This window comes from Mastigoproctus giganteus, chromosome 4 (assembly GCF_048544385.1).
Source record: "Mastigoproctus giganteus isolate SK-2022 chromosome 4, ASM4854438v1, whole genome shotgun sequence".
NCBI lineage: Eukaryota > Metazoa > Arthropoda > Arachnida > Uropygi > Thelyphonidae > Mastigoproctus > Mastigoproctus giganteus.
Genome location: NC_143578.1, coordinates 137,061,508 through 137,077,401, shown reverse-complemented (window position 1 = coordinate 137,077,401; position 15,894 = coordinate 137,061,508). Strand labels below are relative to the sequence as shown.

At 38.2% G+C, this 15,894-nt stretch overlaps 1 protein-coding gene across 1 annotated transcript; it reads left to right on the top strand.

The window, feature by feature from the left end:
* Positions 1-279: 279 nt before the first annotated feature.
* LOC150087083 (uncharacterized) lies at positions 280-13,288 on the top strand. The gene is made up of 2 exons (XM_090372368.1): positions 280-1,224; positions 13,235-13,288. The coding sequence occupies exons 1-2, from the start codon at positions 280-282 to the stop codon at positions 13,286-13,288; spliced, it is 999 nt and encodes a 332-aa protein (XP_090228494.1).
* The last annotated feature ends 2,606 nt before the right edge of the window (positions 13,289-15,894 follow it).

The window sequence follows — 15,894 nt, the reverse complement described above, 5'->3', positions numbered from 1 at the left end:
TGCCTCAAACAGGGGGTGTAAACGGATCCCCCTGTCCCTATTAATAGTATTGTGACTGGATGAACCGATTCGCAAGCTCTCGAGCCACTTGCGTTCCCAAAATCCATGGGCGCGGTCGGTAATGACCGCGTCTTCAGGGGAGATCCGATGCTGCTTTTCCCAGAAACTTTTTATTTTTAGTTTAATTCCTGGCTGGTGTCTATCATTAATTATTATAGTATGGAAATTCCCAGCCCCATAGGCCTGTTTCAAGATATAGTGAATAATTATGGCCATTTGATGCTTCGACACATCCGCGAGTACCAGAAAATTAGCATAGCTGAAGCTAAACAGAAGCAACATCTGAGATTTGCTCATAGGTGCAAAACACATGAGCTGGTTCCACATGGCTTTCGGGTGAGAATGCCTTTCAATGATGACCATCTGGGGAGAGTTACTAAGATCTATCAAAGAAAAGTTCTAAGTATTTGGATTTCTAAATTACATAATGATCTGAGAGGTATTAGAAGTCGTATTGGACTGAAGTTGGAATACATCAGTACCAATTTAACCCCAGTGCATGGTGCGTTGGTCTTGAGAGTAGTGGCAGATAAAGCAACTAGGGTTGCTGAGGTTTACAAGCGCAGGCAAATCAACAAATTTAATAGATTGTTAGAGGAATCCGTGGTGGTGCGTAACAGGGATACTGGCAACTTTATTCATAATCTTAGTGGCAAACAATTTACTAGAGAACAGGAGGAAGTATTGAGCCTGGGTCCAAAGTTTGCTTTGGTTCCTGCCAGACCTCCCATTGCAGAGATAGCTATGGGAGTGGAAAAAGCCATCAACAAGTTACCTGTTACCCAAGCTGATGAGATACGGGTTAGGGTTGCGGCTATTTTGAGTCAGACCAGGACAGCACATTCTAATCTCAGTCATAAACATGAAAGAGCATTAAGACAACTCAGAAAAGATGAGGATATCATAATGTTACCTGCCGACAAAGGCAGATCCACAGTGGTACTGAATAAGGATGATTATTGTGCAAAAGCTCTGGATCTTTTACAGGACAGCAACATATATAAAGTTACCCATCGAAATCCGTTAGCTGGTTTGGAGAGACAAGTCAACAACATTATACAGGGATGGCATAAGGCTGGTAAAATAACCAAAGAAGTTTATTGGTCTCTTCATGCCTCAGGTTGTCGATTACCTCGGTTTTATGGCCTCCCAAAGACGCACAAGGTGGGCATTCCGTTGAGACCTATAGTATCATTTGTGGGTAGTCCCACTTATGCTTTATCTGGATTTTTAGCTGGAGTCATCTCTCCTATAGTGGGACGCTCCAGTTTAGTAATCAGAAACAGCAAGGAATTTGTGAACTTTATAAGAAGCCAATCTATAGGTGAAGACGAACTCATGATTTCGTTTGATGTGGTATCCTTGTTCACATGTATCCCCATTGAACATGGGGTGCATTGTGTAAGATCGGCCTTGGAACGAGATGATTGCTTTAGTGCTAGATCTTTACTAAGCATTGATGATATTTGTAAAGGTGTGGAATTTTGCCTCGCAAGCACTACCATGGTGTTTCAAAAAGTTATGTATAAGCAGGTCCATGGCACGGCCATGGGTTCCCCCATCAGTGCCATTGTGGCCAATTTGGCAATGGAGGAACTGGAAACTAGGGTGTTTCATCAGTTGAATTTCCCCATGCGCGAGTGGAGGAGATATGTGGACGATACCTTCACTATTTTAAAAAAGGGAAAGGAAGATGAGGTGCTCAATATGCTCAACAGCTTTTCCACATTTATACAATTTACCTCGGAGGTGGAAGAAGCTGGGTCCCTCCCGTTTCTGGATGTCTTGGTGAGCAGAGATGGATCTAGATTAAAAACAACGATCTATAGAAAGCCTATGTGCCGTGGCCAATTTGTTCATTATAGCTCAGCACAGGCTTGTCATCATAAGAACAGTGTAGCCAGGGCATTGTTGAATAGGGTGGGGACCCACTGTAGTACCCCTGAAGAAAAGGAAATAGAAATTTGCAAAGTCACGGCAGACCTCAGGAAATGTGGATACCCCCAGAGGGTCTTGGACAAATATATTCATAGGGTTGAGTCCAATCGTAGGGAGTGGCCTGCCCCTGTGGCTACTGCATACATTCCTTACTATCCGGGCCTTTCAGAACGTATTGTACGGGCATTGCGGGAGTGCCAGACTCGCTGTGTGCAACTTCCGGGTCGGAGGTTGCACACAGTGATATCCCAAGTTAAAGATCCCGTAGCCCAGGACCATACTAGCAATGTGGTCTACGAGATTAAGTGCCCGGATTGTGAGGAGTGTTATGTGGGGGAAACGGGCCGACGTTTAAAGGACCGTCTGGGGGAACACACGACCGCTATCAAGATTGCTAACTATGCGAGGTCTGCTGTGGCAGAGCATTTCTGGGAAAAGCAGCATCGGATCTCCCCTGAAGACGCGGTCATTACCGACCGCGCCCATGGATTTTGGGAACGCAAGTGGCTCGAGAGCTTGCGAATCGGTTCATCCAGTCACAATACTATTAATAGGGACAGGGGGATCCGTTTACACCCCCTGTTTGAGGCAGTTGTCCTCAGAAGGGATGACCGTTTCTGTTTGACACGCTCCCGAGCCACTTCCATTTCCGATACGCGCATGGAGAATGTAGATCATGTGTCTGATGATCACGTGCATGAGTGCCATGGACCGGCTACTTAAGGATGTGTTTTAGCACTGGTAGTATGCTGTTGAAGAAGGAGACGGCAGTTCTCCGAAAGCTCCAGATTGTATTGTTTTATCGCTTTTAACCTAGTTTATTTTAATTAATTTTATTGTTTTTAACTATATTTTAACTATAATTTAATCAGTGTTTTATTTTATTTGCATCATATTTCATTGTATATTATTTCATTGTATAGTAAATTTTTAGTTTAATTCCTGGCTGGTGTCTATCATTAATTATTATGGCATTCAAAGAATTTATCTTGGAAGCTACTAGGCTTTACATACCAACTAAGAAATATTGTTCGAAGTTTAGGCCTAAGTGGATGTCAGATGAATTAATGAGACATATGGTAGGGAAGAAAAATGCATGGGATACATATAAATTAATGCGTGACATGGAAGCCTATGATAGATATAAGCTGGTCTGTAACTAAGTCACAAAGAAGAGAAGGCAGGCAAAGGCAGATTATTAGAAATCTTTGGCAAAGGATACAAAGAAAAACAGCAAAGAGTTCTTAACCTATGTAAACTCTAGAAAGAAAGGGATGAATCAGATTGGTCCACTGGATATTGATGTTTGGTTCAACTGTTGATGATCCTGCTTGGGTGGCTAACAAACTAAATGAGCATTTTGCATCTACATTCACACATGAGGAGTTATTCAGGGAGGGGAATGCCAGCGGTGGATTAAACTCTGACAGTGAGCTAAATGATTTTGTAATAACTGAGAGGAAAGTGGAGGAGAAATTGTTGAAGATAAACATAAAAAAGGCACCCGGAGTGGATGGGATCTATCCAGTTATATTAAAGGAGGCAGCAAAGGAAGTAAGCAAACTCTTAGCCATAATTATGAGAGCTTCCTTGGACTCAAGGGAGGTATCCATGGACTGGAGATGTGCAAATGTGACCCCAATTCACAAAGGAGGATCAAAGGGCGACACAATAATTATAGACCTGTCAGTTTAACTTCTGTTCCACAAAAATTAATGGAGGCACTGGTTAAAGAAGCACTGCAGGATCATCTAGACAAGACTTCAGTTATAGCTCGGACACAGCATGGTTTTGTTAAGGGAAAGTCTTGCCTGACCAATTTGATTGGATACTATGATGTAGTCACAAAGGAACTGGATGCAGGGATTAACTTTGATATCATATATTTGGATCTTAGAAAGCCTTTTGATACTGTTGCACGTGGAAGACTGCTGCACAAATAGGAGCAGTGTGGCATTGGAGACAAATTGCTGCTATGGATAAAGGGATGGTTGAGTGGGAGAAGACAAGAGAGTGGTAATCAATGGACATGGCTCATCGTGGACTAATGTTATTAGTGGAGTCCCTCAGGGTCCAGTTTTGGGTCCATTGTTGTTTTCTGTATTTATAAATTATATCGATGATGGTATATCAAGCTTAATGTCCAAGTTTGCAGACGATACAAAGGTTGGCAGGATTGTTAAGGACACTAATAACAATATGCTGCTGCAACAGGTTCTAGAAAAGTTGAGGAGATGGGCTGAGAGGTGGCAAATGAAGTCTTTCCTCTTGCTCACACTAGACACATGAGAGGATATTAATTCAAACTGAAGGACAGTTGCTGGATATGTGTGGAAATTCAACCTGTTAGTAATTGTTTATGGGGTATGTGACCTTGTAATTTTAATTAGATATTTTACATACAAAAGTCAGACATGCTTGAAACTGAGCAATATAACCAAGTTTTCGCCATATTAAGTTGTAAAATTCTGCTCACGAATGGTATAAGATGATATCTAGCTTTTAATTTTTGTTTCTTTGTTCATGTACCCCCTGGGCTGTTGGGCAAAAATTTCCAGGCAATAAGTGAGATCTTAATTCATATAGAAGCTTTTCATCCAAAGGTCAGTAGCATATGCCAGGGGGTTATGATAAAAGCATCATAAGAGCAAATTTTCAAGAACAGCCACGAGCATACAGAGCTTAATAAAATTCAGCCTTTTAACTCAAATATGTTTTATTCTTTTACAATAAAAACTGCCAAACAAACTGTAAACAACAATGCTTTACTGCTAAAAGTTTGTGGACAAGAAAAACAAAGGTGCATCCTTCAAAATTGATGGGCAGGTGCACATATTGCAATAGACTCTCTTCAATGAACTTATAGTGGGAAACTAAGCTTGCTGTAGGATTTAGAATCATCACATTTTTCGATTTTACCTGGAACCCTATGGATTTCTGGAAAATATTCACTGCAATATGAGGTACATATTTGCTATTTGTTTATTTTATTAAATTATAGAAGGTCCATGAAATATGTGTTGATTTTAATTTTCATAAAAATTCAGATGGAAAGAAGTACAGTAACTCAAAAGGTTGAGTGAATATTATGCTGTGGGGAATGTGCATAAAACTAAAAACAATTATTTTAATATATTATTAGTTAATTAATTAGTAACTGATTGGTAACAAGATAAATCAGTTATTTACTTTTCTTAATCACAGAAGGGTTACTCTTACGAAGAAAGACTTAAGTTTTGCAGATTACGGTGTCTGTAAATAGGCACCTGCGAGGTGACCTGATTGAGGTGTATAAAGCCTTGAATGGTTTGAGTATGCTCAATGCTGATGGGATTCCTCCTCTTTCTCAGAAGAATGACCTGAGAGGGGCATAAATTCAAATTGAGGAAGGAGGGTTGTAGGATAGATGTGCAGAAGTTTGCTTTCAGTTAGTGTGTAGTTGATTGATGGAACAGACTTCCATCTTTTGTTGTAGAAGTTGATAGCCTAAATAAATTTAAGGCTGAACTGGACAGGAATTTAGAATGAATGGAGGGGTGAAATGGGAGTGTGCTTTTTTTTTTTTTTTTTTGGTTGATGCTGCATAAGTTTGCTTTCTTGCATCATATGCCTCTACTAATGCTAATGCTAATATGCTCAATGCCAATGGGATTCTTCATCTTTCTCAGAATAATCACCTCAGAGGGCATAAATTCAAATTGAGGAAGGACGGATGTCGGATAGATGTGCGGAAATTTGCCTTTGGCCAGCGGGTGGTTGGTTGGTGGAACCGACTTCCATCACTTGTTGTTGAAGTTGATAGCCTAAACAAATTTAAAGCTCAACTGGACAGGTATTTCGAACGAACGGAGGGGTGAAATGGGAGAGGGTTTTTTTTTTTTTTTTTTTTTGGCTGATGCTGAATAAGCTTGCTTTCTTGCATCATATGCCTCTACTAATGCTAATGCTAATGTCCCAGGACCCAACAGAGAATAAGAATAGGTGCTTATATACTTGCTTGTTTGTTTGTTGTTTGTTATTTGGTTTTTAGGAGCATTAGCAACTAAGGCCATATTGCTCCGGGAATATGCAGTGGTCATTCCTTGACCTTTCTACCACTTGACATCGATGGTTCGACTGTTGATGATCCTGCTCAGATAGCAAATAAACTGAATGAGTATTTTGCATCTACATTCATACATGAGGAATTATTAAGGTTTGAAAATGGCAGAAGGTTATCAAATTGTAGCAGGATACTCATAATGATTTTGGAATAACTGAAAGCAAAGTGGAGGAGAAATTGTTGAAGTTAAACATAAGAAAAGCACCTGGGGTGGATGGGATATATCCAGTTATATTAAAGGAGGCGGCAAAGCAACTAAGCAAACCCTTAGCCATAATTATGAGACCGTCCTTGGACTCAGGGGAGGTTCCCACGGACTGGAGATGTGCAAATGTATCCCCAATTCACAAAGGGGGATTGAAGGGTGATACGAGTAATTATAGACCAGTTAGTTTAACTTCTGTTCTGGGTAAAATAATGGAATCACTGGTTAAATATGCATTGCAGGATCATCTAGACAAGACTGCAGCAATAATTCAGACACAGCATGGGTTTGTTAAGGGAAAGTCTTGTTTGACAAATTTGATAGGATATTATGATGTGGTTACAAAGGAACTGGATGCAAAAAATAATTTTGATATCATATATTTGGATTTCAGGAAAGCTTTTGACACTGTTGCGAATGGAAGACTATTGTACAAATTGGAGCTGAATGGTATTAGGGTAAGTTGCTACAATGGATAAAAGGATGGTTAAGTGGAAGAAGACAGAGGGTGATAATCAATGGGTGCTGCTCTTCGTGGACTAATGTTATTAGTGGAGTCCCACAGGGTTCGGTGTTAGGTCCACTGTTGTTTTGTATATTTATCAATGATATATTGATGAAGGTATATCATATCAGGCTTAATGTCGAAGTTTGCAGATGATACAAAGGTTGGCAGGGTTGTTAATGACAGTAATGGCAGTGTGCTACTGCAACAGGATCAAGGTAATTTGGGCAGATGGGCTAAGAAGCGGCAACTGAAGTTTAACCTTGACAAACGCAAAGTACTGCATATGGGTAGAAGTAACCCCAGAGAAACGTACCATCTGTGTGGTACTACACTTAAGGTGGTAGAAAATGAAAAAGACCTGGAAGTAATTGTGCAGTCAGATATGAAGTTTTCTGAGCAATGCAGACAGGCTGCCAGGGCAGGTCATGGGGTTTTGCCAATGATATATAAGAATTTTGCTAGCAGGGAAAATGAGGTGATTATCCCTCTGTATAAGGCAATGGTCAGGCCACACCTTGAGTACTGCATACAGGTCTGGAGGCCTCATTTTAGGAAGGATGTAGATTTACTTGAAAGTGTACAGAGAAGGGCAACAAGATTGGTGAGGAGAATGAAGGGATCCTCTTACCAAGAGAGGCTTAAGTTCTGCAAATTGCAGTGGCTGGAGATTAGGCACCTGCGTGGTGATCTGATTGAGGTATATAAGGCCTTGAATGGGTTGAGCACGCTGAATTCTGATGGGATCCTTTCACTTGTTCAGATTACGAACCTAAGGGGGCATAAATTCAAATTAAGAAAAGACAGATGTAGAATAGATGTGCGCAAATTTTCCTTTAGCCATCGGGTGGTTAATTGCTGGAACAAACTTCCATCTGTCGTTGTGGAAGTTGATAGGTTGAATAAATTTAAGGAGGAACTGGACAGGCATTTGGAGGCAATGGTGTGATTTTTTTTTTTTTTTTTTTTTTGGCTGATGCTGCATAAGCTCATACACTTGTTTTCTTGCATCCCATGCCACTACTACTACTACTTTCTGCATCCTCCGTATTTGGTGGTCACTGGCTCAAATCCCAGTCTAATCAAGAAGTGTGTGCTATGCACTGCTGCTCGTGCCCCCTGGCTACAGAGGCGCTTTATATACTTGCTTGTTGTTATTTGGTTTTTAGGAGCATTAGCAACTAAGGCCATATTGCTCCGGGAATATGCGGTGATCATTTCCGCATCCCTGACCTTTCCGCATCCTCTGTATTTGGTGGTGATGGGCTTGAACCCCGGTCTAATCAAGAAGCATGTGCTACGCACTGCTGCTCCTTCCCACCTGGCTACAGAGGCGCCTATATACTTGCTTGTTTGTTGTTGTTTGTTATTTGGTTTTTAGGAGCATTAGCAACTACGGCCATATTGCTCTGGGATATGCGGTGGTCATTTCCTGACTTTTCCTCATCTTCCATATTTGGTGGTGACGGACTTGAACCCCGGTCTAATCAAGAAGCATGTGCTACGCACTGCTGCTCCTTCCCACCTGGCTACAGAGGCACTGAATATATACTTACGTGTACACTAATGTTAGAACTATAGTAAATAAATTTGATGAATTTGAAGTGCTGGTCAATCAAAGGCAGATATTATGGTGATATCAGAGATATGGCGTCACATAGATATTAGGAATGCAGAATCGGAATTTGGGGCGAACAATGTGTAGAGTCAGTCTGGTGTGACATAAGCACTGGGAAAGCAAAAATAAGAGTAGGAGAGTGTTAAAGGGCTAATAACTCTACTGAGTACAACTAATAATTGTACTCAGTACATGAATCAGATGATGAATCAGATTGGTCCACTTGATATAGATGGTTCGACTGTTGATGATCCTGCTCTGATAGCTAACAAACCGAATGAGTATTTTACATCTATTTCACACATTGGGAGTAAATAAGTGAGGAAAATGCCAGTAGGTTATCAAAAAATAACAGGATGCTTAATGATTTTGTAATAAATGAGGGTGAAGTGCAGGAGAAATTGTTGAAGTTAAACATAAGAAAGGCGCCTCAGGTATATGGGATCTATCCAGTTATATAAAGGTGGCAGCAAAGGAACTACACAAACCCTTAGCCATAATTATGAGAGCATCTTTGGATTCAGGGGAAGTCCTCACAGACTGGAGATGTGTAAATCTATCCCCAATTCACAAAGGGTGACATGAGTAATTATAAACCAGTTAGTTTAACTTCTGTTACGGGTAAAATAATGGAGTCACTGGTTAAAGATGCATTGCAGGATCATCTAGATAACAGTGCAGCAATAATACAGACACATCATGGGTTTGTTAAGGGAAAGTCTTGTCTGACAAATTTGATTGGATACTATCATGTGGTTAAAGGAACTGAATGCAAAAAATAATTTTTATATCATATACTAGGATTTCGGGAAAGCTTTTGACACTGTTGTGCATAGAAGACTACTGTACAAATTGGAGCAGAATGGTAAATATCAGTCATTAATCTTCAACCAAAAAAAAAAAAAAAATGTGCAAAACTATCTTGCAAGCCACCTGACAAGTTCCATATAACCTGTGTCAGGTTATTGTTCACAAAGTCAGTTTCCTTGCTAGTTGTATAACTCATGTGGTAGGGATACTCGAGCGTTTTGCTATTGCTGATGACCTTTATCAATGATATTGATGAAGGTATATCAGGTTTAGAGTCAAACTGCAGATGATACGAATGTTGGCAGGGTTGTTACTGACAGTAATGGCAGTGTGCTACTGCAATAGGATCTAGAAAATTTGGGCAAATGGGCTGAGAAGTGAAGTTTAACATTGGCAAATGCAAAGTACTGCATATGGGTAGAACTAACCCCAGAGGAATGTACCACCTGTGTGGTACTACACTTAAGGTGGTAGAAAATGAAAAAGACCTGGGAGTAATTGTGCAGTCAGATGTAAAATTTTCTGAGCAATGCAGACAGGCTGCCAGAGCAGGTCATGGGTTTTTGTCAATGATACATAGGAATTTTGCTAGCAGGGAAAAGGAGATGATTAATCTTTTGTATAAGGCAATGGTCAGGACACACCTTGAGCACTGTGTACAGGTCTGGAGGCCTCCTTTTAGGAAGGATGTAGATTTGCTTGAGCATGTACAAAGAAAGGCAACAAGATTGGTGATGGGAACAAAGGGGTTCTCTTACCAAGATGTTTGTTGTTTGTTATTTGGTTTTTAGGCGCATTGGCAACTAAGGCCATATTGCTCCGGGGATATGCGGTGGTCATTCTCTGACCTTTCTGCATTCTCCGTATTTGGTGGTCACAGGCTCAAACCCCGGTCTAATCAAGAAGTGTGCACTACACACTGCTGCTCCTGCCCACCTGGCTATGGAGGCACCTTCTTACCAAGAGAGGCTTAAGTTCTGCAAATTGCAGCAGCTGGAGACTAGGCACCTGTGAGATGATCTGATTGAGGTGTATAAAGTCTTGAATTCTGATGAGATTCTTCCACTTGCTCAGATTGCGAACCTAAGGGAGCATAAATTCAAATTGGGGAAAGACAGTTGTAGAATAGATGTGTGGAAATTTGCATTTAGCCAGCGGGTGGTGAATTGCTGGAACAAACTTCCACCTGTCATTGTGGAAGTTGATAGTTTAAATAAATTCAAGGAGGAACTGGACAAATGTTTAGAGGGAATGGTTGTGTTAATTTTTTTTTTTTTTTTGGGTGATGCTACATAAGCTCATATGTTTGCTTTCTTGCATCACATTCCTCTATTACTATTACTAACTATGTGCTACTTCTTTATGTTGAGTTAAGGTAGTCAAGACAGTTTCTATCTCCCTTATATCTAAAATTGTGCAATCAGTTTTCCTTTTTGATCTATGTGATTGTTATCCCATGTTATACGATGACCATTTAGATCTCTTAAAATGCAAAAAGGTGTTGTAGTTTGGCTATAAGTTTATCTAATTGATTTAATTGAATGGTGTAACCTGATGGGATGTATAAGGTGTAGACTGTAATGCAGATATCAACATGCATTCAGTCTATTGCCTCTAGAAAGGCGAGGATAATGTAGTAAAATATATTTGACGGGAACAAGTGAGTTGATTAGAACTGCCACACTAACATGTACAGTATTTTTATGGTTTCAGTCCTTTCTGATGATAATGTACTGACACAGTTTTGGTGTATCCAGTGGTTTCAAATATGTCTCTTGGAAGTTGGAAGCAGAAGGATATTACTGTGTACTTACTAGGTCAGATACCATGGTAATTGCAGTACACTATGTGTGCTGTTTCAGGCAGAGCTAAAAAATGTTTCAGCTAATTTGTATGCCTTGGTGATTTCAGCATAAACAGGTCTGTTACTATTGGTTGGTGGTGATGATATAATTTATTTTGCTTCTTGGGAGACAATGATCAGTTTTATATATTTGGATATGTTTTCCACTTCTGCAGCAGTAATATGTTCTAACATAGGTTGAGTGACCTTTTTTGCAATTTGCACAAACTATTTGCAAGGCAGTGAAGTACTGGCAGCTATGCTCTATTAACATGCACTTTGCACAAGTGGGGTTCTTAACAAGCTCTCTGGGTATGTCTGTATTTCTGCCATCAGAAATGCAATAATAGATTTTGAATATATGGTTTGACATTGCATACTAGATATCCAGCCTTGATAGAAGTTGAATGATGTGGTATGTTGAATGTCAAGATAAGATTGCATTAGGGTGATGAAGCCATTTTTTCTGGTGAAGATTATCTTAACCTAGGAATGGTGGTGCCTCTCTACTCTTCTCCTGGTTCTGGGGCATACATCCAGTTCTGAATAGTCATTTCCACCTTTGAATGAAGTTAACTAAATTTTTTATTCCTCACTAATTTACCTGAAAATATACATTTAAGGAGCTGGTGTTATATACCCCAAGAAGTTGTAGCTATGTGCCAAGCTGGGCTTATTCAACTGAAAGTGGAACATTTCATCTGCAAAACTATAGGTAAATATATAAGTAAAAAGGCCTATGCGCTCTGGATTCATTATTTTATTAACTATTTTGCAGCACAGAGCACAATGGAAAGTAAAGTAAAATGATGGGTTGTATTTAAAGCTGGTTTAATGCTGACTACATACAATAAACTGTAAAACAAATACATAACCGGTAATACAAAAAGCTTTCAGGCTTTATGTAGCCCTTCATCTGTTGGACTGAAAGTTTTAGGAACATAGAATTTAAGAGCGTACAATGGCAATCATGCACAGTGAACTGCGTGATGCAACAACTAATCGTTGGAAGTTAAAGCCTGTGGTTGTGATGTATGGGAATGTTCCCAACGTTTGTCGGTCATGAGGATGGTTGCTTCGATAATAGGATGAACACAACATTCTCTGTTTCTGTTGACAGAAGTATTAGAGCACGTTTGTTTGTTATTTGGTTTTCAGGAGCATTAGCAACTAAGGCCATATTGCTCCGGGGATATGCGGTGGTCATTCCCTGACCTTTCCGCATCCTCTGTATTTGTTGGTGACGGGCTTGAACCCCGGTCTAATCAAGAAGCGTGTGCTACGCACTGCTGCTCCTTCCCACCTGGCTACGGAGGTGCCTTAGAGCACGTGATGTGCCGTGATTCCAACCAGGCATGCCGTCGGTAATGACTGCCATCGTATGCTCTTAAGTTCTACATTCCTAAAACTTGCAGTCCAATGGTTAACTGATGAAGGGCTACAAAAAGCCCAAAAGTTTTTTGTATTACCGGCTACTATATGTATTTGTTTTACTGTTTATTTTATGTATTCAGCAATTAAACCAGCTTTCACTAAAACCCATCATTTTATTTTACTTTCCGTTCTACTCTGTGCTGCAAAATAGGTAAGTAAGTGGGATAAGATCATCACTATACATGGAAAACGGAGTGGGTGAAATTAGTTTAGAAATTAGAAGACACAGAATTGCATACTATTGCACACAGTGAATGTGAGAAATGAAACTGGCTATCTATTAGAAAAAGGCTTGAGCAGGAATCACATTTAAGAATACTCTTGCACACTCTGACTATGCACAATTGCTAAATAAAAAAAATTAATAAATTGTACGCTACTGATATTGTAAATACACACACATTAAATAAGATAAAGCAATTAAGAAGCAATTAAATAAAGAATTAAGAAGGCTAAAAAAGCAATGATGAACATGAATACAAGGGAGATGTAATCAAGAGATGGTATACATATCACTGAAGTAAAGTACCCTTTCCACCAATTCTCAGGGTTCACAGGATATAGAATATGATAACTCCAATTCATTCAGGGTTGCTATGGTTTCACTTATAGATGTGTATGCTACATATATTATTTGTGGTTGTCATATTTTGTTATAAGGATGTTAGGAAATGGAAGAGAATTGCTGTTTTCTAACTCTATTTTAAATCTAATTCAAGGGTAGAAGTGGCTGTGATCTCCATAGAAATTTTGCAGAGTTTTCCCAGCCATGACTTTTACATTATCGATGATTCTTCCACAGAACTTCGTCATCCTTCCAAGGATTTAGGTCAGATGGCCTGTTCGGTCTCAGTCCATCTTTTCTTCAGACATCCTGGATCTCTTTTTCCAACTGGCTGATATTTCGTAATCTTCTTTGGTAATCTTGCTGGGTACATCCTGTCCATATGATTAATCCATTTTCTATCCATTCTATCAATTATTGAATCAATGTCTAATTCTTTGTGAATATCAGAACTTTTCTTCTTGTCTAATAATCTATAGACACTGGTTTGGCAAATAAATTTCATTTCAGCACTTTCAATCCTTTTCTCATCTTTTGGTTTAATTGTCCCCATTTCGCTTCCATAGAGTAAAGTGGGTTTTGCTATCACCTTATAAGCTTTTATCTTTCTTTACTTTTGAACTTTATTTGGCTTTAGGATACTGTTAATTAAACCTGTAACTTTTAGAAAATTGGAAAGCTTTAATTCAATATCTTTTTCTTCTACATAAGAAAGATAACATTCAAGATACTTTAATGAATTTACTTGTTCCAGGATGGTATTTTCTATTACTATTTTGCTTCTGATTGGATTACCTTTAAATGCCATAACTTTAGTCTTTTCATTTGAAATTTCCATTCCGAATGTTTCAGCAATATTATTTAAGGTAAAAATTGATCTTTGAAGTTCGTATTCATTCTGAGCTATTATTATTTGATCATCCGCAAATAATAAAGTATTTAATTAACTTACTCGATCAATTTTAAAACCACAATTGACAGTATTCTTCCATTCTCTGACTATTCCATTTATATAAATATTAAACAATGATGGTGACATTGGGCATCCTTGACGAACTCCTTGACTGATTGATTTCCATTCAGTTATACCAGAGTTGGACTTCATTGCAATTCTGTTATTAAGATAGACATCCATTACAGCATTTAATAATTGATTAGGGATATTTAATTGTTTTAAAATTTCCCATAATATTCCTCTAGAGACCATATCGAAAGCTTTCCTGAAATCAATAAATGCACAATGTGTTTCAATATTATATTCTCTGTTTTTCTCTATTAAAATTTTTAATGTAAAAGCTGGATCAATATATCTCCGTAATTTTTCTGACAATAATCGTGCAATAATTGATCGACTTGTTCCTTGGTTCCAAACTAAATTATAGTCTTAACAGGTGTCTATGGAAATTATTACCAGCATATTTTATTAATTCCATGTTTATATTGTCTTCACCTGGAGACTTCCCAGATTTACTGTTATTTAAAGCATCTTTAAATTCTCATAAAGATATACCTTCCCTATCCGTATTTTCATTTGGTGATATATTATACAAATTAGTATCAATTTCTGTCCATAAATTTTGGAAGTAATCTAACCAGGTTTCTTTTTTAATTATTTGGAGTTCGATATTTTCTTTAATGTCCTTATTCATATTTTTTATGATTTTATAAAAATTGGGTGTTTTCACTAATATATCCATTTCCAATTTTGATATAAAATGGACCCATATTTCTCTATTTTTCTTTCTACATGCTTTATTCAATTTCTGCTCCTATTGTTTTGCTGTTTAACCATTTTTTAGAGGCTTCTTTCTTTTCCTGTATAATGATTTTAATATCATTATCCCAATTCCTCTTTTTCTTTTCCATTGTGTAATGAGAATACACAGAACTTTGGTACTAAATATACTTGTTCCAGGAAGGTAGTTTCAAAGAGATAGCATTATGAAAATCTCCACATGCCAGGAAAATACAGAAAGATAGTTAAAAGTGAGTTCATACAGAATTGAAAGTTCAGTTAGTAAATTCTGATTACACCTATGTGTAGGCCAGGTGGAATAGAAAGAAATAAAAACAGTGACTAATTAAAATAATATCAAACAGGATTATTTGTGTATTAAATGGAATATAATGAAGACAAAGTTCTGCTAATAAATTAAATAAAAATGCATGAAAACATACATTTTGAAGGCTTCATCTTGACTGACTTGATGTATAACAAATGTTTTCAATATTTCTCTGACAGCAGCAGCCATTTTTGATAATTCCTAAATAAATAATTACTGATTATAATAAAATAATCAGACAAAATCTTTGTAAAGATTTTTGGTTTACTTTCATTTAATTTTTAAATTGTCGTGGCATTCAGGAAATCCTGGGTATTACTATTACTATCTGTCACACATAGATAAAGCAGATAAAGCTATGGAAAAACAAACAATAACATGGTTTTAAATAAGCTAATATAATAACACAACATTGGAGATTACACTTATTACACACATGGCACAATGAGAATCTCCAGGGAAGAATGTGCTGTTCCACAGCAAGTGGCTATTGTTGGCCTATATTTTCAAGGAAATGGGAAATATACTTTGTAAAAAGGATAAGTGGAATAGGATCAGGGTATGTTAGTCAGGAGAAAAAGTAGATGATGCTGTAAAGCAGTTATCATCTTTTAAGGGCACAAAAGGTGATATTGTTGTACACATGGGTATTAATGATATTAAGAGGAGAAGAGCTGAGGATTTACCGAAAAAGTACAAAAACAATGTTGAGAAAAAGTTGCAAGTTACGATTAAATTTTAAAGAGTCTGT

What these genes read in the sequence shown, in the direction of transcription:
- LOC150087083 (XM_090372368.1), top strand. Translation starts at nt 280, where the DNA reads ATGCTTCGACACATCCGCGAGTACCAGAAAATTAGCATAGCTGAAGCT. An exon ending in GCCTCCCAAAGACGCACAAG is followed by an intron (nt 1,225 to 13,234) that starts GTGGGCATTCCG and finishes ATCTAATTCAAG; the next exon opens with GGTAGAAGTGGCTGTGATCT.